Below are 24,820 nucleotides of genomic sequence, written 5' to 3' on the forward strand. Positions count from 1 at the left end.
AGAGCTCATCACAGAGAGACTCCAAACCACCTGCGGTCTCGTCTGCAGTTTGTGCACTGCCACCTGCTGCCTGGCTTCTCAAACCACAACGAGCCAGCTTTGCTCATGCAACAATCCCAAACACACAAGGGTAAAGCTTTTGTAATTCGCAAGATATATATCCAGAATTGCAGTATTAATAAAATGCAATCCAATACCTGAGCTGTAGTAATTTACTGAGCATTACACTAGTCTATTAGTTTATGAACGGATCATCCAGATTTTGTCCTCAAGTTCATATCTGCCATACTTTTAGGATGATTTCTTCTTTGTCCTCAGGAAATATTTAGACACAGATCGTATCAGATCAGCTTGGAACAAACAGATGGACATCATGCCAGCTCTAAAACCCTTCACACATCAGGTCACCCATCATCACAGATCACGCTCAAAATCCACTACTGATTACAGGTATGTTATTTCAAAATCTTGACATAAATAATTTGTTTCTATTTTAATATATTTTAAATTGTAATTATTCCTGTTATGATATCCTGAGCTGAATTTTTAGCAGCCATAACTCCTGTCTTCAGTGTCACATGATTCTTCAGAAATCATTCTAATATTTTGATTTGGTGCTAAAGAAGCAGTTCCTATTAAACAATAACACACACACACACACACACACACACACACACACACACACACACACACACACACACACACACACACACACACACACACACACACATATATATATATATATATATATACACACACAATTTTAACTAAGGGCAGGTATCAGATATGTTTTCAAACGTATGTGACCCTGGACCACTAAACCAGTCATAAGTAGCATGGGTATATTTCTACCAATAGCCAGCAATACACTGTATGGGTCAAAATGATTGATTTTTCTTTTATGCCAAAAATCATTATGATATTAAGTAAAGATCATGGTCCATTAAGATATTTTGTAAATTCCCTACTGTAAATAACTTAATTTTTGATTAGTAGTATGCATTGCTAAGATCTTCAAAGACGATTTTCTCAAATATTTTTTTTTTTTTTTTTGCACCCTCAGATTTCAGATTTGTAGATTTATCTCAGCCCGATATTGTCCTATCCTAACAAACCACACATTAATAGAAATTCAGCTTTTAGGTGATATTTAGAAAATTGACTCTAATGACTGGTTTGGTCATCCAGGGTCACATATTATAACTGTGTTTTGATTGCTTTTAATGTAATCGCGTCATTCTGCGAAGCTATAAATGTTTGTTTCGGCATAAACATGGCTCTGTTGTTATTGCATCTAAATGTCTCAGATTATCCTTTTAAATCCAGATGTTTTGGTTTGCAGTGAAGGACACAGCTGTTTCCATGTGGTGAAGCCATATAAAGTTGGACACTACATCATCCACCCAGAGTTTGTGTCAGAAGCAAAACACTGCTAAAAGTAAACAGTGTTTGGGCATTTTTATAACTATTTTTTTCATTTACTGTTTGATAATGTCATTTTACAGTGTATTATTATGTGTTTGGAGATCCTGCCTTGTAAAATATGCTTGGGTGCAGCTTCGTTTTATTGACTGTAGAATGTATTTTTGGATGTAAATGTGCATTACACGACAAATAAACAAGTTTATGATGTGCCTGTTAAATGCTTGTTATTTTGTCTTACAAACATTACCTTGGTAACCATTTTATACACCGTAAATACAACATATTCAAGCTTGAACTTACATTATTTCAAAGTAACCATCCCAATATATAGATGCCCCATTTTAACTGTGATGGGTAGAAAACACCTTTTCATTAAAATTAATTAAAAAATTTTTCATCATACTTTACAAACTAATGTAAACAGGTTGTATAAGGGATGGGTTTGTGATGTTGTTTTTGTTTTGTTTTTCTTTATTTTTCTTTTTTACTTTGATTCGTTTCTTTGTAAATGTAATAGAAACAAAATATCTGAGATTGCAAATTAATTTTTAAAATCTTGGTTTTTCAATAAAACTAATTTGACAAAAAATTAATTACATTTTTTGTATTTTTTTTATTTTTGGACCAAACTCACACAAGTTGATACATTTCAAATACTAGTTTTACAACAGGTTAAAATAATGACTAAATTCAAAACCATGCATTATAGAGGTTACCATTATAATCTAAAAAGACAATAAAAATGCAAACTTACTAACTGCCATCGCTGTCTTCAAAAATGCATTTAAACGGTCTGTTATTAAAACATATAAGACTGGTTTCCGATTTCATCTGCGTCCAGCTATTTTTTTGCTGTACAAAACGGCTTGTTTTCCTGCTTGATATTGTAAATCAGTGTGCCTTACCATATTATTTTAATGTATTATCTTAATAATGAACACACTGGTTTGTAGTGCAAACAGTTTTATTGTTTACTACATGTTGTTTCTTCTCGTTATTTCCCTTTAGCGGCCAATGAACCGGAAGTTTCGCCCATAAGCTTACTTCTGCGTTGAAGAAGATGGATAAAATAAAATGCGCTATTTAAAAACAATAACATACACATTCGAGCTATCCACATGTTAAAATAAAGTAGTTTTTTAGTTTTAAAGTAGTGATCGTAGTACTTGTTATTTTGGCAGGATGGTTTACTATGGTATATATTTTTTGAGATCTGCAGAAAACAAACTTCTTAAGCGCTGTTTTCTTTGTTAGACTAATAAAATAAAACACACACAAAATCAACATGACATTTGGTATATATTTTAGGTGCTGACAGCCAAACAAACCCAAACCGCATTATTCACACTTTCGCTTTTACCGAGTAGCCTATAAAACTCAATTTCCCAGAGTTGCAGAGTTTGTGTGAGGAGCGAGTCGCCACATAAACTCCTCCCATAACAAGGCACAGAGTTCAGCGTCTTGAATTGTTCGAGGGAACATGTCAACAAGGCACGAAACCAACCGTCCTCGACCTGGTAAGTACGTTATTTCACGTAACTAACGTTACAAATGTTTAAGTATTTAAACAGCGAATTCGTCCTGTCAAGCTCGGTAATACCCAGCGTGTTTTTACAGTCGACTCCCCCTTGCCTCAAATATCGCCCACTGCCTCTGTTATGTCTTGTTGTTTCATGTTTCCTTATGGGATCAAAATGCTAAACTGTTCATTACACATTCGTTATTCTATAGTAATGTGACCATTTAAGCAGTTTTAAACCAGTCGCAATGTTATTGTAGATACCGCATGTCTCAAGACTTGTGTTACACTCTGACCCATGTGATATCTATGTTCGGTATCATCTGTCCAGACTGAGAGTTCATAAAAAAAACAAGCATGCAAGCCTCTAAGACAGGGATCCTCAAATCTTACCCTGGAGGTCCAATGCACTGCAGAAACAGACCTGAGAATGCTAATCAAGGTCTTCAGGATCATTAGAGAATCACAGGTAGGTGAGTTTCATCAGGGTCGGAGCTAAACTCTGCAGCGCATTGGACCTCCAGGGTAAGCTTTGAGGAACCCTGCTCTAAGAGGTCAGCCAATATTAATCTGTGTGTCCAGTGCTTGGCTATTTTAGTAAAAGTTCACTCATCATACAAAGTGGTTGTACAACTCTGACCTATTTACATGTCCATGTATGTACTGTAAGTGTCTTTTCGAGCCTCTATCTGGAATAATACAAGGTTGCAAAGACTGAAGAACCAGTTTTTTGCAGTCACATGTTCTGAATCAGCAAAATTCTGTTTAGTGCTCTAAGAAGATAATACAAGATCGCTTCATCCTTTCAGAAACGTTTCTTGTTAAGATAAGGCAAGATAGGCATTTATCTATTAGATTTATTTATTTGCTTGGCAAAGTGTCTTTGTTAAACATTGTCACTCATGGTTTCTTCTTTGGTCAACCTCTCTGCATGACAATTACTCAACCTAATTTGCAAAATCTTCTTTCATTTAGGGAAGAACTAAAGTGTCTGTTGTCAGAGAATCACGTGCCTCTTGTTAGTAGTGAAAATGTCCATTATCAGCAGTACTGAATAGAACGGAACAGTTTGTTCCAGACATAATTTTTTCCCCCCCAAAAAGAATTAGATGTATAGTAAAGAGTGATCTACCATGGACTCTAGGGACTTCAAAACAACAAAAAATGCTTCTGTAGGACATTTTCAATCATGTTTTATTAGAGTTTTGATAGTATTATTTTTATCTCACTTTTTCCCAATTCCATTCGTTAAAACATTGTTGCCACAGCTAGTCGATGTTTTTTAATGTTAACATGAAAAAAGGACCTTGTTTATATTTAAAATGCGCATTATAGATCTTTTAGTAAACAATTATTTTTTTAAACATGCCTTGAACAAAGACCATGTATTACTTTTTTGTTATTCTCTAATCAGTTCCATAAATAATACTTTACAATATGGAAGAAAAAGTGACAAATTATTATTGTTTTTTTTTATTAACAGTCACATACAGTGAATAATCTAACATTTTACCAGTATTTCTGAATCTATTTAGCATTTACAGTGCTTTTTGGGACAAATTCATGTGTACAAGTACAACCTTTTTTAACATGTATGTTCTGATTCAAAGCTTTATTCAAATCTCTTTATTGATTTCTTTTAAACTATTGACAAAATGAGACACTTCCCAAGGCCACTGAAAAGGTAGGCTGTTGCGCCTTATTAGTGTGCTGTACATTTGCCTCAAAACATTGGCAGTTCAGCTCTTCTGGGTCTTTCTTCAGTAGAAAAGATTGTCCATTAACTGTGCTTTTCATTTAAACCAAGTGTGTCTGATGGCGCTTAGCCAGTCTCAAAGTTTTGCAGGTGGCATTGCATACTGCAGACCCAGAGGCCCTTGTGTTGTCCTCTGGTGCAGTCAATTCGCACACTGCCACAGTGAGAAACCTTGGCAGCATGAATAAACCGCTTTTGTTTATGTGTTTACCTCCCAGTAGACCAATTCGGGGCGATATCAAAGCTAAAACGATAGTGTTTTTTGAATACTTAATGCTGGAATTTGTACTGTGATATCTACATCTGCATGATAAGTAGATTTCTGTTTCATTGACACTCTTTACCACTCCTTTTCCCTCAGGCTCATAAAGGATAATGAACAAGAGGGAAGTGCTACACTGAATGAAGAAAAAAATGGATTCAAGACTCCATTTTGCACATGTTTTTCCACTTTTGTTCTCTGTCTGACAAATGTCTTCGATAGTCTGTATACTATTTTAGCCTTCGTTTTTATCAACTTTTCAACTGTCAATTCAAAAACTAAGACTCAGAATGTACCAAGTAGTCCCAGGAGGCGCAGGAGGGACTATTACAGATGGCGTGCCCATCAAGAAGATAGACAAGGACAGTCGCCCTCTGGTGGGCGCTGGAGTCATTGGTGTGATTCTGGTGATTGCAGCAGTGACTGCGTGGTGCTACTATATTGCCTCCCTGCGTAAAGCTGACCTGCTGAAGACAGAATTGCTTGATCTGAATAAGGATGGCTTTCTCATTCGTAACCAAGCTGGGGGGATTGTCCTTAAGATGGGCTTCAGGTCAGTATGCGTTGTGCTATATTCTTTTGATCGCAAAATGCTTTGATAGCACTTCAGATACCTTTCACAGCATTTTAGTGCCACTTTAAAAAATAAAACGAAAAAAATTACGAGATAAAAGTCTAAATGCTTTGAGAATTAAATCGTAGCAATTAAAGTTATAATATTTTGAGAGTAAAGTCTGCGTATGCAAATGGCCCAGATTGGGAGCACCGGGAGAAGTTGCCAAGCCACTGGATTTATTCGAATATATGTGGCATTATTACCAGGAATCATACCATGTATCATATACTCACAGGGACATAATGCTTGGAAATAATATTTCATGTCTTCCATTGCATTCATAAGGCCTATTTAGTGCGACAATCTTCCAATAATAGCAATAAGCTTTGTGCTTTTGGTATTTTTAATATAAGACAAAGTCTCAGCTTTCAAAATCTGAAAGCAATGTGTCTTGTGTCAATGTGATCACTGTAGTCATGTGGATCAATCGATTACAATGAGACAATTTCATTAAATTATTCCACCACCTACTCTGCAAAAACGTCTGTGGCGTCCAATCTTTCATTCCTCACATGTATTTAATTAAAAACAACAATTAAACGTTCTAAAGGTTGAAGTGGCACGTTAACACAACACGTTAACATAAATTATATTGTTGGCTTTTCTGAGGTAGGTAAGTGACTATTCACAAGCTGTTTTATTCACGGTATGATACAGTAAATGATTGGAAATAATATTTATCGTCTTCCATTCAATATTTGTAGCGCGCCAGCCACCCAGTAATCACAATAATTTTGTGCTTTGTTGCTTTTAATATAACACAGATCAGCTTTCAAATTCTGTCAGTTTGAAATCTGAATTATAAATGTGTTTTTCCTCTTTGTTTTAAGTTTATAGCACAATATAAACATGAAGGAACATCAGAAGGAATGAAAAAAAAAAAACAGTATAGCCTAATTTAATAAAAACGAATGTTTTATTGTAATCAGAAAGATGACTGATTCACATTCCGCTTAAACTTAAGAGAATACAGCGATCTGTCACTCCACATTAAAGAGCGTGAAAAACACATTATTGTAATAGACATATTGTTTAGTATTCGCTATAAAACTGATTTCGAAAGCTGAGACTTTGGAATATCCTCCGCTCCTCCCAGTCTAGGACTCTTGCAAGCGCAAAAAGCTAGAATATACTCTCAAAATACTGTGACTTTAATCTTGTTTTTGCTACAAATAAATTCAAAACATTTCGACTTTATTCTCATAAGTTTACTTGTCGAAATATTTCAACTTTATTCCTAAAGTTGAAATTACAAGAACAAAGTTGAAATATTTTGGCAAACTTTATTGTTGTAATATTTCAACTTTATTCCTAAAGTTGTAATTATGGCAATAAAGTTGAAATATTTTAACATTATTCACCTATTTTCTCCTAATCTCCTAACTTTAGTCTCAAAATATTTAGACTTTATTCTCATAATTTGGATTTTATTACTAAGGTTGAAATTACGAGAATAAAGTTGAAATATTTCCACAATAAACATTATTTTGTACTTTATAGTTGAAATATTTCAATTTACTAAAGTTGAATAATTTCCACAAACTTTGTTGAAATATTTTGACTTTATTAATGAAGTTGAAATTTCGACAATAACTATATAAATAAATTATTCTTGTAATTTCAACGTAAGTCTCGAAATATTCCGACTTTATTCTCATAATTTGGACTTTATTGTCAAAATATTTTGACTATTACTAAAGTGGAAATTGCGAGAATAAAGTTGAGATATTTCGACATTAAACTTTATTGGACGTTACTGTCAAAATATTTTGACTTTCTCGTAATTTCAACTTTATTGTCAAAATATTTCGACTCAATTACTAAAATTGAAATTACGAGAATAAAGTTGAAATATTTTGGCAATAAACTTCATTGGACTTCATTGTTGAAATATTACGACTTAAATCTCATAATCGTAGTTTAAAACGTAGCACTAAACTGCCATTGTAGACACCAGTAAAATGGGTCTGTGACAAAGGAAAAAAAGTACCTTAAAACGCATACCAAGTTCAAGTAATTTTTCAAATATCTGGTAACAAAAATAACCCTAAAAGAAACTGATTTATTCTTGCTGATTTCAGATCTGGCACGCTTGATCTCGACTCCTGCTCAAAGGAGGGAGTGATCCTTCGCTGCTCTCATTCGTTTGCTGGCAAGGTGAACTTCTTCATTATGACTGTGAAGCCAAAGGAGACGGTGGTGTGTTACCGTGTACGTTGGGAAGAGTTAGAGTCGGACCGTCCTGTGGAACACGCCATGTCCTACAATGAATCGCACTGGTACGGTGGTGCTGAGACTGCTGTTCAGCATTGGCCTATTGCTATCTCGGGCCAGCAGGCCCCTAAACCTTTTGTCACCAGCGACGTGTACTCCAATCGCCAAGACTTTGGTGGCATCCTGGAGCGCTACTGGCTTTCGTCCAATGCAACTGCCATTAAGATCAATGACTCTGTGCCCTTTCACCTGGGTTGGAATGATACAGAGAAAACCATGTACTTTCAGGCACGATATCAGGACAGTCCGTACAAACCTGCACCTGGAAGGCCTCCCTATGCTGAACTTAGTTACAGAGTCTGCGTTGGCCCAGATGTGACTTCTATCCACAAGGTCATGGTGCGTCGATACTTCCCCAAACCCAACAAAGTACCCGCCAAAGAAATGTTCCGACACCCAATATGGTCCACCTGGGCTTTACATAAGACTAACATCAACCAGGAAAAGCTTTTAACTTATGCGGAGAATATACGCAAACACGGTTTTAACTGTAGCCACTTAGAACTTGATGATCGTTACACCAGTCAGTACGGAGAGTTCGAGTTTGACACGCAGAAGTTCCCAAATGCTTCTGCAATGTTTCAAAAGCTCAAGGCTGATGGCCTTCTGGTATCCCTGTGGACACATCCCTTTGTGAATTATGATTCTGCCAATTTTGGGCCATGTGTACAGAAAGGCCTGTTCGTTATGGAGCCTACAGGTCAACTTCCTGCCTTGGTTAAGTGGTGGAATGGCATTGGTGGAATCCTCGATTTTACAAATCCAGAAGCTCGCAACTGGTTCATGACGCAGCTTCGCTCTTTACGCCACAAATATGGCATTTCGTCCTTTAAGCTGGATGCGGGCGAGACCAACTACTTGCCCTGGCAGTTCAGAACCAAAATCCACCTCCCTGATCCAAGCACCTTCACTCGCCGGTACACTGAAATGGCCATTCCCTTCAATGAGCGTGCTGAACTTCGGTCTGGCTACGGCTCTCAGAATATCTCCTGTTTTTTCCGTCTAATTGACCGGGACTCTGTGTGGGGCTATGAACTTGGCCTGAAGTCTCTGATCCCAACCGTCCTCACTATCAGCATCCTAGGCTACCAGTTTATCTTGCCTGACATGATTGGAGGCAATGCCTATCCCAACCGTACTGATGGCAACGGCAAGCTACCAGACCGTGAGCTCTATATTCGATGGCTGGAGCTGTCTGCTTTCATGCCCTCCATGCAGTTCTCCATTCCTCCGTGGGAGTACGATGACGAGGTGGTGGCTATTGCTCAACGGTTCACTGAACTACATGAGACACTGGTGGCTCCCAGGGTCATAGAACTGGCTGGAGAAGTTCTGGACACTGGGGATCCCATAATTCGACCATTATGGTGGATCGCCACCAGTGATGAAACGGCTTATAGAGTTGACTCACAGTTTTTGATAGGGGATGACTTGATGGTGGCACCAGTACTGGAGCCGGGCAAGCAAGAAAGGGATATCTATCTACCAGCAGGACGCTGGAAAAGTTACAAAGGGGAACGATATGACAACAAAGAGCCAATACATCTAACAGATTATCCAGTTGATCTTGATGAAATTGCTTACTTTGAATGGGTTCAGTGAGACTTACAGTTGAAGTCAAAAGTTTACATACACCTTGCAGAATCTGCAAAATGTTAAATATTTGACCATAAAAAAAGGGATCATACAAAATGCATATTTTTAAGTAGTACTGACCTGAATAAGATATTTCACATAAAACGTTTACATATAGTCCACAAGTGAAAATAACATTGAATTTATAAAAATGACCCTGTTCAAAAGTTTACATACACTTGATTCCTAATACTGTTACATGTTCCCCAGAAGACAAAATAAGTTAAATTTACCCTGATCTTCAAATTCAAAAAGTTTTCACTCCCCTGCTTTTAATGTTCCTTCTGAAGCATCAGTGAGTGTTTGAACCTTCTGTAATAGTTGCATAAGTGTCCCTCAGCTGTCCTCAGTGTGAAAAACCAAAGGATTTGTGGAACCTGACACTAAACAAAAAAACACAGCTGATCATTCAGGTAAAAACACAGTATTAAGAATCAAGTGTATGTAAACTTTTGAACATTTAAATTTTTATAAATTCAACTGTTATTTTCTCTTGTAGACTATGTGTAAACATCTTATGTAAAATATCTTATTCAGGCCAGTACTGAATAAAAAATATCATGCATTTTGTACGATCCCTCTTATTTTGCTAAAACAATTATTATTTTGCAGATTCTGCAAGCTGTATGTAAACTTTTGACTTCCACTATATGTGAAGCATCTGGAGTTTTGAGCATGTCTTCCATTTAAAGTATTTGTGAAGTTGTTGATTTAATAACTTTTTTTTCAGGGAATTTAGTTCTTCATCCAGGGTTTATATTTTACCATTACAACATGCATTAGATATACGAAGCTAATGACTTAATCCGTGCCTTGCATTTAAACAGCCAATGTTTTTGAGATAACTTTCTCAAACCTTGACACAATTAAGCTTTTACATGTGCATCTTGCCAAAATAACTAATATTAAGGATGTATTAACGGGCTGTGACAGGTCATTTTGCACAATGTATCCTTCATGTTCTCTCACCTGCTTTTTTTAAAAAGGGAAATTTTACCAGTACTGTACATAAGCCTCCTTCTTACAGGTGTACAATTTTGTGAATGCATTTAAAACAATGTGTGGCTTTTTACCTGCAAGCAATAGCAATGCTGCATCCCCTACATACACACTACAGCAATCTTAGGCCGTGCATGCAGCGCATTTGAGCATAATCTGCCCTACCTGTCTCGTAAGCACCAACACTTCATATAATAACATTAGACGTTTCTATAAGTAATGGGTGCTTGTGGCTGCATTGGAAATGACCAGCAGTCTTTTTTACTGTACTTGCCATCGTCATGTAGTGCCAAATACATCACCAATAGGCCTTGTTCAAGCATTACTCCATTACTGCCATATTTACAAAAACGCTTCCTGCCGCATAAAATAGTTTTTTTCTTTCCACTTTAATGTGTGCTGCTCATCTTGTTTTGAATATTATGCTGTGCTGCCTAATTTTTGTGTTTTGCAATAAGGGCACAACACTGAATGCTTACTCAGTTAATCTTTATCAGATTATTTTTTTTGCTGCGCTAGGGTCACCTTTGTGTTTGTTGTGTTTGTTTAACGCTCTTCCAGCACGCCGACAATCGACTCGCACCGCAAGCTTTCTCTAATCTACGACCTTCAAGCTTATTTTTAGCTCTTCCCACGCAACTGTGAAAGTGCACTCGTCCACTCTGGTGAAACAATGAATCTGTCAAGCAATGTGTCTGCTCTAAAAGTAGCTATAGAGTATGTAGACATGGCAGCTGCCTTTTCAGTACTTGTGTACCTCAAATAACCATTAAGATTGTTGATTCATAGGCTTTTTGGGTGGTGATTTTCTTCACTAGGACTATGTGCTTGTGGATTTTACCCTTGTTAATAGGCCCCTGACAGTGTTGGGCCCCTGGTTGACCCAAACAGACTGTAGACTGCTGATGTTCTAGAAACTCACCAGAGCAAAGCCGCTGTCAGCTTTCCACAGACTGGAATTTCATGTTTTGTTTTGTTTTTTTGGTCAAAGACTGTGTGAACATATAAAATCTCAGTAGCAAAAGTGCTTTCTTTGTACATCTCATAGACTTTGTGTGTGTGTGTGGCTTTCAGAAATGTCTAAAAATATGCAAAATGTCTTGGACTAATACATTTCTGTTTTTAAATTCAAAACAAACAGTAGCGAATGAACGTATTTATTCATTTTGTGCATAAAACTGCACATTTTGCTTTGCATTTCACCTGGTACACTCTTAAAAATAAAGGTGCTTTGTGATGCCATAAAGAACCGTTAACATCTGAAGAACCTTTCTGTTTCACAAAAGATTCTTCAGATTATAAAACGGTAAGAAAGAGATGGTTCTTTGACTGAATGGTTCTTTTTGAAACGAAAAATGGTTCTTCCATGGCATCGCCTTTATTTTTAGAGTGTAAGGCAAATGCTGAGTTTGAGCAGCTGCCTTCAAATTGATATCGTTCTCCAGAGCGTCACAGGAGGGCAGTGTTCACCTGCTTTTCTAGTCATCCACTTGAAGCTTGTGAAGTGTTGGCATGGCACAAGAAAATCCTGTACTTTGTTATTTCAGTATTTTTCTCTCACCGAATATAATTAGCCTGATATTGAAGTAAAATGGTACCATTAAACTTTTGACCTCTCTCAAGAGTTATGAGTTATTAATTGTACTTTCTCTGCATTAATTGTGCTGCCCTACATTAGCGATAGACTGTGTCTTCAGTGGTCGAACGATGCCACCCACTCACTATTCAGTTCACTATTTTCTCGTTTGATGGTGTTACTGGACTTGAGCAGCACATGGATTTTGGCACTGATATGCGATGCAATTTTGGCTCGTCTTTCTTGTGGTTATTAGTTTAGTTTCTTTGGCATTGTGCGGTTGGTTCTGCCTGCCTCAGCCCTCTGTTTTGCTCAGTATGGATTTCCATCGTGTTACTAATTTGTGGGCGGTAAATGAAAAAGTTAATGAATGATTTTATTGAACTTTGTTGACTTTGTCGTAAGGTTGGTGCAGGCTGTAGGATTTCCGAGTGACTAAAGAATGACTGAAATATGGGCAGCACATACACTGTGTTGTCAAAAGTATTCAGGTTTGGCTACTTTAGTAATTTCCATGAGTACAAATCTTAATGTAGAGCATATAATGATATTCTAGGGTATTGTATGATTTTAATTTTGTAGCAACAGTTTAGACAAGACCTTTTTCTATTCTAACATGACAATGCATCTGTGTATAAAACAAGGTTCAACAAGAAATTATTGATTTAGTCAATGTAGAAGAACTTGACAGCTGAACACCTCTGGTGTGATTGTAAATGCAGACCTTGAGCCAAAAACTCATCACCAATTACCAATGACTTGTACATGTGAGTACAGTCATTTTAGACGCTTCCAAAACAACAAGAGAGATGGAAATGCAATTTTTAAATGCATGAATTATGATTCCATTATTGCTGCCACAGTTTTGGAAGTGCCTTTTTCTGTTCTTAAGAAGGTGGTGTCCCAACACTTTTGTCCATGTAGTGAATGTACAAGTGTTTGGTGTTTGGTGATGAGTTTTCGGCTCAAGGTCTGCATTTAAAGTCACACCAGAGGTATTCAGCTGGGATTAGGATTTGGTTTTACCAGATCAGCCAAGTTCTTCCACACTGACTGAATTAATAGTTTCTTTTTGAACCTTGCTTTATACACAGATGCATTGTCATGTTAGAATAGAAAGGGTCCTGTCCGAGCACAACACCATTTAATACAATACTATGCTTAAACATTAAGATTTGTACTCATGGAAATGACTAAAGTAGTCAAACCTGTTCATTAGAAGGAGGTGTCCCAATACTTTTGGCAATATAGTGTAGCTTGTAATCTGCAAACTACAAATAGTTTGGATCTAGTCAAAGAGATATAGCAGAAAAGCACTGTCCACAGGTTTTCCAGAGCAGTCTCGAGTGTCGGTTTGCTCCGTCTCCACCTCATTTTCCTTACTGGCGTATTGGGCTGCATTTCTTCGCTAAGTTCAAACGAGGCTTTCAGGCAGGGCGGTCATGGGTCCATGGATTCATTGAACCTCCAACCTCCTCTAGCCCCTCGCAGGAATAGTAATTATTGCAAAGCAGGTTAAGCCTGATCAAAGTTTGAATCAGACTTTGGTCCCAGCATTGAATGAAGTCTCCTCAGAGAGGCATCTTCTTGGTTTTTTGGGCCCTGCTCATCATTGGTAGATAATGACACGGTGTTGAGGTAATTTACAGGTTATATGGAGGTTGCCCTGGATCAATAAATCATTTAGTTGAGTTTGGGACAGAGGTGGAGCAGTGATTTGATGAGCAGGAAAGGGCAAAGACCAAGGGTGGTCTGACAGTAATATGTTTGGGCCATTCGTTGGACAAGACTTACAACACAATTCCACATTAGGAGAGTTTGTAGCATTTTTGTAAATCTAAGATTTAATACACTGAATACACAAGTCAACAGTAATTAGATGGGAAACAGTCTGTAGTTTGTTTTCTTAATGTCATCAAGATATACAGTCAAACCAAAAATGATCTGGATAAAATATATAATTTTTGATGTTTATTTACTAGTGGCTGCAGGGCACTATAGATAATTTATATAAATGAAGATGGCAAAATAAAGTAAACTCTGACATATTATACCCAAAAATTCTTCATACAGTGGACTACCAGTAAAATTTGGGACCGAAAATTATTCAGACACTTTGACCTAACCATGTGTTTTTTCTTTAATTTCTAATGTGATACACCACAGACTACGAAATTAAGCATTGCTTGATAATTAGTCAATAAAGTATTGATAGTTGTGTAAATATTGTCTTACTAACATCTGTCTGAATTTTTGGTTGATTGTAATCCGTTACATACCTTTCTATCAAAGTTATCTGACATTATCCAGATGAATTGGTTCTGACCCAATTTAACTCTGTTAAAGCTCTTGTCATATTTTATTACCATTTTCTGAACTATAGCGAATAAACTGATAATGTGAGAAATGTTAAAGGTGTCTGAATAAATTTTGGTTTGACTGTGATTGCTTCTACTCCAAAGCAACTTTTATTTTTAACTGATGTCACTTTTTTTGTTTCAACTTCTTATCATTTGTACATGACAGAGGAAGAAATGTTAATGCCTCTGTGTTGTCTCCCAAAGATTTTGTGCTCCACTGAGAAACTTTTTGCATTTGTTCACAAAAAAAGTTATTTGCTAACGTACGCAAAGTACCTCAGGGGAATGCAAGACATTTGGGAGAGAATGCAAAAGCAATGAAATATAATTTAATATAATCCTCCCATCTCATACTTTTAACGTCAACATGTCCCTGTAGGGGCTCTCTGTACATTTGAAACTACTTTTCATGATTTAGTCAATTCCCAATGGATAAATTCAGAAAAATGCTTACCTCTGAAAATGAAAAATGTTGTTTTTAAATGCAGCTTCCAAAAAAAATCTTTAAGATTGTTGGTCGATTATAATTTTATGTATGTGACCCTGGACCACAAAGACATACGGGTCAGTTTTTTTGAAATTGAGATTTCATCATCATCTGAAAGCTAAATAAATAAGCTTTCGATTGATGTATCTTTTGATAGAGAGGACAATAGAGGGTTTGCATTAATGTCATGGTTTTGTCAGTTACCCGGATGCGTGGCCATACTGGAAGTACTTGGATGTAAACAACAGCATGGACTGCACGGTAAAATGTATACTGAATACGTTGTTCTACTAATTTATGCTGTCTAAACTACAGAAAAAACATCTGGAAGCTGCTAAATCATATAGAGAAGGACTTAGTAAGCAGGAAAGGGCGCAATATTTTGACAAACTAAATTTTAATAGGTGGTAAAGATATGTACGAGCGGTATTAATTAAGATATTAGCCTAATATTTCATCTACCTGACCGGAAATGATGAGAATAAACACGAATGTTGTCAAGATTCTTGCCTTTGAAATTCTGGTTCAGTTTGTTCAACCACAAATGCCTTTTGTTCCTCAAGACTGTTTTTGCACTCTTCTCCTTGATTTGTTATAACTTTTGGCAGTCTATAGAACTCCAAATGTTTTTCCCAGTCCAAACCGATTAGTACAGCCCAAAACGTGACAATAAATTGATCATTTTCAGCAGCAATAATCAGCAAAATATGCTTGTTTCTTCCGGTTCAGTGGCATTGTTTACATTCAGAGCCGCCAATATGGCCGATTGATGACGTTTTGTTAAAAACCTCTACATTTGGCTGAGGTACAACTATTTAAAAATCTAGAATCTGAGGGTGCAAAAAAAATCTAAATTTTGTGAAAATCACCTTTAAAGTTGTCCAAATGAAGTTCTTACCAATGCATATTACTAATCAAGAATTAAGTTTTGATATTTTTACGGTAGGAAATTTACAAAATATCTTCATGGAACATGATGTTTACTGGCATAAAAGAAAAATTGATCATTTTTGAACCCATACAATGCATTGTTTACTATTACTACAAATATAGCCACGCTACTTATGACTGGTTATGTGGTCCAGTGTGTCACATGTGAATCACACATTTGCATGTTTAAATTTGCACAATCTAATACCATTACACAATCCCGTCATAGACTAATATAGAGTACTACCAAGTATTTCATGCATTTTTTCCTCTGGTCACGTATCTTGCCTAGGGCACCAGGTGAACCAAGAGAGCCAGTGCTGCCCCCTCAAAAAAAAAAAAAGAAAGAAGTGCATGATGCCTCAGGATAAAATTAAGTCTAGTCTTGCATTGAATATCCTATTTCCCTTTGTAATGCAAGTTACAGAAATAAAATAGTATTTAACAACATTTCATATTGACTTAAAGGGGTACTTCACCCAAAATTAGAGGTACTCACCCTCATATGTGACCCTGGACCACAAAACCTGAAATAAGTCGCTTGGGTATATTTGTAGCAGTAGCCGACTATACATTGTATGGGTCAAAATGATAGATTTTTTTCCTTTATGACAAAAATCATTAGGGTATTAAGTAAAAATCATGTTCCATGATGATATTTTGTAATTGTCCTACTGTAAATATATCAAAACTTAATTTTTGATTAGTATGCATTGCTAAGAACTTCATTTGGACAACTTTAAAGGCAATTTTCTCAACATTTTGATTTTTTTCGCACCCACAGATTCCAGATTTTCAAATCTGTATCTCTGCCAGATATTGTCATAGCCTATAAAAACCATACATCAATGGAAAGCTTCTTGAGTCTTGTATAAAAAAAATGATCCTTAACCCTGCTGAAAGAACCAGCATATGCTGGTTAGTTATGTTTTGGTGCTGTTTTTGCTGGTTTTAGCTGGTTTATGCTGGTCTTTTGCTGGTTAACGCTGGTTCTTTGTTGGTTTATGCTGGTCCATAGCTGGTTAATGCTGGTCCTTTGCTGGTTTATGCTGGTCATGTTGCTGGTCAAGGACCAGCATAAACCAGCAAAGGACCAGCATACCAGCACCAAAACATACCTAACCAGCATATGGTTTTTACAGCAGGGAAGACTGGTTTTGTGGTCCATGGTCACATATTACATAAATACTGCATATATTAAAGAACATGCAAACCCGCCTCTGCTTCTCAAATGGCATAAAAGTTAAGAAATGATTCATTTTTCAAAGCCAAAACTGTATTTGTAGTAGCCAGCACACAATCTGCTGACAAAAAATTGACCTTTATGACTGGCTTTGTGGTCCAGGGTCACATAAGTCTTAAGTAGCACAGGTACATTGTATGGATCAAAATTACAGATTTTTCTTTAATGCCAGAAATCATTAGGGTATTAAGTAAATATCATGTTCCATGAAGATATTTTGTAAATTTCCTACTGTAAATATATCAAACTTAATTTTTGATTTGTAATATGCATTTCTAAGAACTTCATTAGAACAACTTTAAAGGCGATTTTTTTTTTCAATATTTAGATTTTTTTGCACCCTCAGATTTTAGATGTTTAAATAGTTGTATATTGTCCCATCATAACAAACCATACACCAATTAAAAGCTTATTTATTCAGCTTTCAGATGATGTATAAATCTCAATTTTTAAAAACTGACCTTCATGACTGGTTTTGTGGTCCAGGGTCACATATCATTTCCAAGCCTGTACGACTGTCTTTGTGCAACAAAAGAAAAGGTCATACAGTTTTGGAACGACATGAAGCTCAGTAAATGATAACAGGATTTTCATTTTTGGGGTAAACTAATGTTAGAAACCGATTCAGTCACTTGATCTAGAGAGCTCTCAAAAAGCCTAAAACGATCAATTTATGTTGTAAATGGAGCGTTCACGTTTTCACCTGAAGTTCCAGCCTGATTTGGACGACATGCGGCTCTTCTAAAATGTTGGCGCTAACCAGGTCACTAACTGTGCTTTAGAGCAGGTTTACTTTGCCTGTCAATGACGCCTCCAAGACATTGATTTGCACTCACGGCCTGCGCAGAAGACACACACTGGAATCGATTAGCTGTCTGTATTCCATTCCTCAGAAATCAATGCTGTTTGTGGCTTTGCCAGTCTACAATGATATATTTTTTTGTAAAGCGATTGGGATTAAAGACAGCATTCTAATATCGTTTGAAGCGTATGTACGCGTCGTGGGCGGGTCCGTTTAATGAGGTGGGCGGGGCTTGCGTAACGCCGCGGCTTTTGATAACATGCCATCGCGTTCGTCGCTAATAAATAGTTTTGTTGTCGCGCGGCTGTTGTTTATACCAGCAGAAGCTTAATGACTCACGATGACACATTGTGAGTAAGCGCACTTGTGCCCAAAAACAACAAACAACGCGGCTGTTCTCATTTAGACCCAATTGAAGCGCTTGTTCCACTGCTTGGTGATGGAATGACCTGTTAGACGAAATCTGTTCAACATTTTCTCCAACTGCGCATTCATATCTGTTTCATCTGCCGTAAATGGATTTGTTTGCTGTGGAACTGTATAAATGTTTCTCGAAGTTCAAGGTAGCTTCATCTGGAAGCGTAAAGTTTGCGTGGAGAAATATATACAGTATATGTATGTTTTTTAATACAGTGTTTGCCATTTAAAGATTTCAGATTTCAGGCAGTTGCTCCAAGCTCCTTTGGGGGGCAGTACAGCTTCACACAGATTCCCTATTTGATAGTGAAGCATTGTGGACCTCAGCCCAGATGTGATCAACTGGAAAAAAGAAGTGCACCTACTCTGAGCTACAAGGACGACACAAACCTGGCAGAGGCCCCCTGCGCTCCCTCCTGCCCTGCCTTATGCCCACCTGCGTGCCCATCTGCAGAAGAGCCCCGCCAGTTGTTCTGTTTGTGTGCCAGGGTGAATCAAGCCCATCGGCTCCACTCTCAGGTGTGTATCTGGCTGTGTCCCCCTCCTGAGAGCGTAGCCTTCCTGGGAGGAACCAGTGATCAGATGTCCAAAAGTCCACTTGCTGTATTATGGTTTATGAAAAGGAATGGAAGCAGATTGTGTGCTGGCTGGTCCAAATACAGTTTTGGCTTTGAAAAATGAATAATTTCTTAACTTTTATGCCATCAGAGAAGCAGAGGCGGGTTTTTATGTTCTTTGATATATGCAGTATTTATGTAATATGTGACCCTGAATCACAAAACCAGTCATAAGGATCATTTTTTACATACAAGACTGAATAAATAAGCTTTCCATTGATGTATGGTTTGTTAGGATAGGACAATATTTGTCTGAGGTACAACTGTTTGAAACTCTGGAATCTGAGGGTGCAAAAAAATCTAAATGAAGTTCTTGGCAATGCATACTACTAATCAAAAGTTTTGATATATTTACAGTAGAAAATTTACAAAATATCTGATCTTTACGTAATATCCTAATGATTTTTGGCATAAAAGAAAAATCGATCATTTTGACCCATACATGCTATTTTTATTTTTATTTTTTGCATGGTTTTGTGGTCCAGGGTCACATATATGCAATATGAGAAACTGCAATGACAGATATGTCACATGTACTTGTTTATTTCCCCAAAACAAAATGCCTTTCGTGCCACATGCCTAAATGTCTAAAATGACCTTTAAGTAAACATGAAATCAAAATTGACCCTTTAATGCATTCCTGCTCTTATTGTGCACAGTGCAATGTTAACTAATATCCAAATCGTTTTTTTGTTCCTCAGAGGAAAAGTGAAAACTTTTAATGTTTGGCAGTTGTTTTATTTATTTATTGTTTATTTTAAAATCAATGAACATTTGGATGCGCATTGCATATTAAAACAAATGAGCAGCCCTGAATGATATACTCAAGCTAATGAAAATGGAGTATCGCTATCTAAAAAGCTCATCTGGTGAAATCGTACATTAAATGATAACTCCTGTGTGGAGACACTTTAGAGCACCTGTGGCCCTGCTAAATCATTTCCGTACACAGACTCTTTTCTAAAGTACTAATGAGTGGTTAAAAGCATGCTTTTAATAGATTTCTTTTCTTGCTTCCAAATTACAGATGAAGATCCCCTGTGGCAGACATGCCACATTTAGCATCTTTACATATCCCTGAGTTTCCTGAGCGATGACGCATACCGGGCCTTGTGTGAAAGGTAAACTTGAGTTCTGGTAGTTCGGTCATAAAGGGTTGATGACTTAACGAGAGGTGCATCGATCTAGCTTCATTTGGTTTAGAATTTTTAATCAATAGTCATGGCCGAAGGGAGATAATAAAGATGAGGCTAATTAATGAGACTGGTAATGGCAGGATCTCCACAGTGGATCGTTGCTGTTTGAGGACCCAGCTGTTCTGATGGACGAGTATGTTAAGCTTTGATACCGAGGAACGGAAGGAAGGGATTACTGCTGGAAACAGGACCTTGGCTGCTCCGGGTGCTACTTGACCTTGAGTAATGTCATACTTTATGAACTGTGCCGAAGTGAAACTCTGGTTCGCCAACCGCGATGCCTCTCAAAATCAGTGTCTGAAGAAATGAGGAGATTGAGAAAAATTAGCTGTAATTTCTGAAGCTGAAACTTTGAAAATGTCATAAACGGGTGCTTATTGAATGTGACATTGATTAGCCGAGGGAGCAATGGAGAAAGATGACGGACTGTTTCATTAATTATACAATTTTATGACATTCAGCATTACGCTGATGTAATGGTGGAATTTATTTGATTGAATGGATAACATTTTCTTTTTAATTTCGATGCTGGATTATAAATCTTCGAACCAAATGTACCCTTTTAATTATCCGTTTTTAGGTAGATGCAGATGGTGAGGTGGGGAGCATTTAATTTCTCATAACAACCAGAGGCACAGTTTTACTGATGCAATTTAATTTTAAGTCAGGCCATGTGCTATAATTAAGGCATAGCTCAGCTAGAACTTTAAATTTTGTCATCATTTACAGTTGGTTACAAAATATACACAAACGTGAATGAGGCAGAGAATTTTATTAGTGAATGAATTTCAGCTTAAAAGGTTAGATATATAAATACTCAACTGAAATCTTGATATGAACTCCACAATATGATATTTATTGTGATATTTAAACAAAGACCAATGAAGAAAAGAAGTTTGAAATTAAGAGCTACAACCCATGTTCTTAACTAAGAAAACTGAAGTCAGTGAATTGCCTTGTACCTGAACTTTAAAGAGGACTCAACCCTCTTTTTATTTGTGGTATACTGTCTTAGTCTAAATTACATTCACACTGGTGTTTTAGAAAGCTAAACAAATTAGAATATAATAATAATAACAACAATTTTATGTTATTGTTATTCCTAACAATTGCACTGTAAAATAAATGAAAATTAATATTTATTATTTTATTAAGGTATATATATATTTTTTGCTTTAACACTACAGTAGAGAAATTACAATGCTTATTTCATATTTACACTTGAAAGAGATATTTTGAATTTGGACTGCAGTAACGTTACCCATTTAAACCGCTAGCGTTCAGGAATTCATGCATTTAAGCTTTCATTTTGATGGAAAACTCCAGCTCCAGTGAAAACAGACTAACAAAAACACATCTCACTACAAATCTAGTGAAATTCTGTAATCGTCTGCTGCGAAAATAAAGCATAACTGGTGGACATTGCGTTCCTAAACGCGCATTAACTGTGAACTGAGCCGTTCTGAGGTGCGGAAAACACCGGATCACGACCTTGATAAAGGGATTAAGCCATATTGTGCTTTCGGTTTTAGTTCATTTGACAGATACTATGACAAAACACATAATGTCCCAAAACACAACTTTAAAGACCTTTTATGTTAGAATAAGAAGTTATCGTTTCATATTTGAGTTTTGCTATCGCGATACCACGCAAGTTCATTTAAAAATGAAAATCTGTCATTATTTATTCACCCCCATGTCATTCTAAAAGAATTTCATATGAAGTAATTCTGTCTCTTAAAAAGACTAGGATTAAATGTATCGATATCGATTAGTTTCATAATATTTTTATCAACATTTTGAAAGCTTTGGTGGAATGGACTTTCAATGTAAGGAGAGAAATTTCTCAGATTTCATCCAAAATATCTTGTTTTGTGTTTTGTAGTTAAATGAAAGTCTAATGGGTATATTATTAATTCTTTCCCAATTTCTACACTTGAAAGAGATATTTTGAATCTGGACTGTAGTAATATTACCTATTTAAACCGCTAACTGTCAGCAATTCATACTGCATTTTTAAGCTTTTATTTTGTCTCACTACAAATCTAGTGAAATAATGGAATAAACTGCATAAAGCAGAACTGGTGGCTGTTGCATTCACAAACACACGCTAAACTCACAGCACATGAAATAAACAAGTTCACTGCATTCACTGTGAACTGAACTGTTCTGAGGCACGAAAAACACCGGATCACAAACTGATCGTCTGAATGAAGTGTGGGCTTCGCTTTGAAACGCACAGAGAAAACAGACTTGACGAAGAGATTAAGTCATATTGTGCTTTCGGTTCGTTTGACAGATACTGTGCCAAAGCATAATGGCCCAAAACACAACTTTAAAGACCTTTTATGTTAGAATAAGAAGTTATTGTTTCATATCTTCATGTGACCACAATGATATCGAGACAGTTTTGCTATCGCGATGCCACGATATTATGTCCCTAGTTAGTTCATTTAAAAATGAAAAATGAAAATGAAAATCTGTCATTATTTATTCACTCTCATGTCATTCCAAAAGAATTTCATTCTTCATATGAAGTGGTTCTGTCTCTTAAGAAGACTAGGATTAAACATGTCAATATTAATTAGTTTCATAATATTTTTATGAACATTTTGAAAGTTTTGTTGGAATGAACTTTCAATGTAGGGAGTGAAATCTCCCAGATTTCATCAAAAATATCTTATTTTGTGTTTTATAGTTGAATGAAAGTCAATTAGGTTTGGATCAACAAGTGGGAGAGTAGGAGAGCAACTCTTAGGTTTGAAAACTAAATGAGGGTAGTTAAATAACTGCTTTTTTAAGCTGTTTTGAATAAGCTGTCAGTTGTTTCTGTTGATGTTTTGGATAAATCCAACTTTTTGTTTGAAACTAGCGGTCAGACTTGTAACATCACAGGACTGCTGCAACCGCTCTCAGTCGAAGGTTTCCCGCCATGGCAAGAGTGACCTCCCATCTGCCGAGTCGTGTCTGAGGGGAACTTGTCTGTCCTTGCTGGGTAACAAATGACCCTGACACACCAGAGACTCTGTGCTTGCACCTGCTTAACTTTTCTCACCCGTCTGTCTCCCATCGCGCCAGACTGACAAAGCTCAGGGCCCTGTGGGCTCCAGACGATTCTTTTCGGACCGAGCGGCGAGCTAGCAGGCGAGAGCGGCTTACTCTGGCTTTGGCAGCATCTGTCAGCTCTGGGGTTGGTACAGCCCTTGGGGGGATGATAGACTTGCTTATAAATAACCCTGAAATGAATTAAAAGAGATAAAGAGGCGCCTGTTGCCGAGGAGACGGAGGGCTCTCGGTTTTGGCCGGAGGGCACGACGGGGGTGTCGGGACAGGCCGATACGGTCGAGAGGGAGCGGGAGGTATAATTGAAACATTGCGCCGTGGCAGAGTGGCCTTTGGTGTGATTGATACCGTTTTAGAGTACTCCTGTTCGCCCAGGCTCCGGGGGATTTACCTGAGGCAGAGAAGGGAAGGAGGGATGCTTAGGTGGCTCATCCGGGTTTGGCAGAAAATTGGTGCCATCCATCAAGTACCAGATTTAACGAACGCTGAAACCAGGCCGCCCGGCAAAGGATTCTTATTTAAGGCAGTGAACCAGGAAACGTGCGAGGGGCATGGACTGGTGCGGGTCTATCAATCAGCCAGTCAGCTCCTTTATTCAACAAGCGAGCGACAGCCCCTGAGGCCAGCGCATGGGGTTCCGGCTTGTTGGCCTTGCAACACTCTCCCTGAAGGGAAGTGGTGGGAAGTGAATGCGAAAGAGAGGTGGAGAGAGTTTTGGGGAGGGGGGACAAGAAGAGGAGAGGCATCAGGGCTTGGCCGTGTCCCCTGATGAGCTAGCATGCTTCATCTTTCTTGCGCGTGGACCTGGAACTGCGGCTTGATGGGATTTTCAGCACTGTGGCCTCCATGCCTCGCCGACGAGCGGTCGGGGGGCCTAAGGCTAGGCGCTGATGCCCTCGCTGACTCTCAGACTCCCTTAACGCTGCGCCACCTTTGCCTGAACTTGGAGAAGAAAATCCAGAGCGCAGGATTTAATAGCTTCGCAAGAGTGAGAAATAAAATGCAACTTCATGTTTTCTGCGGTCGTGGAATGGCAAAGCGTGGCTAAAACCCAGGGTCTCAAACTCAAATTACCTGGTGGGCCCCTAGATGGCCTCCAGCAGGGTCCAGTTGGAACAGGTACAAGTGTTTTTACAACCATGAATTTGAACTTTCTAACATTTTTGGTGCAGTTGTTTTCAACAGGTTGCAGTTGCAGAAAGTGACCAGTCATCAGAAGTTGGCTTTGAGCTTCTGGTAAGAAGATTTTGTTCATGTTTTTACTGTAATAATCCACTTGGAAAGTCAGGTGAGAATCAGGTGATATAATAAAATCCCAAACCACATAGATTTAAAGATACACGATACATATTGGTACAGTTACAGTTAAGGTTATTGTTTATTTAGTACTTACCTGAATAGGATATTATACATAAAAGTAGTTTGCATATAGTCCACAATAGTTTTATTAAATTTATAAAATGTATTTATAAAATTGATAAAAATGACCCTGTTCAAAAGTTTACATCCCCTTGATTCTTAATACTGTGTTCTTACCTGAATGATCCACAGTTGTGTTTTTTTTGTTTAGTGATAGTTGTTCATGAGTTCCTTGTTTGCCCTGAACAGTTAAACTGGTCGCTGTTCTTCAAAAAAATCCTTCA

General features: G+C 37.4%; 1 protein-coding gene across 1 annotated transcript; it reads left to right on the top strand.

Moving 5' to 3' along the window:
- The first annotated feature begins 2,849 nt into the window (after window positions 1–2,849).
- myorg (myogenesis regulating glycosidase) lies at window positions 2,850–14,469 on the top strand. Its single transcript, XM_073824475.1, has 3 exons — window positions 2,850–2,942; window positions 5,062–5,515; window positions 7,660–14,469. The coding sequence occupies exons 2-3, from the start codon at window positions 5,253–5,255 to the stop codon at window positions 9,452–9,454; spliced, it is 2,058 nt and encodes a 685-aa protein (XP_073680576.1). The 5' UTR covers window positions 2,850–2,942; window positions 5,062–5,252; the 3' UTR covers window positions 9,455–14,469.
- The last annotated feature ends 10,351 nt before the right edge of the window (window positions 14,470–24,820 follow it).

This window comes from Garra rufa, chromosome 19 (assembly GCF_049309525.1).
Source record: "Garra rufa chromosome 19, GarRuf1.0, whole genome shotgun sequence".
NCBI lineage: Eukaryota > Metazoa > Chordata > Actinopteri > Cypriniformes > Cyprinidae > Garra > Garra rufa.

Coding starts and splice junctions, on each gene's coding strand:
- myorg (XM_073824475.1), top strand. CDS start 5,253: ATGTACCAAGTAGTCCCAGGAGGCGCAGGAGGGACTATTACAGATGGC. Junction 5,516..7,659: donor GTCCTTAAGATGGGCTTCAG/GTCAGTATGCGT, acceptor TGCTGATTTCAG/ATCTGGCACGCTTGATCTCG.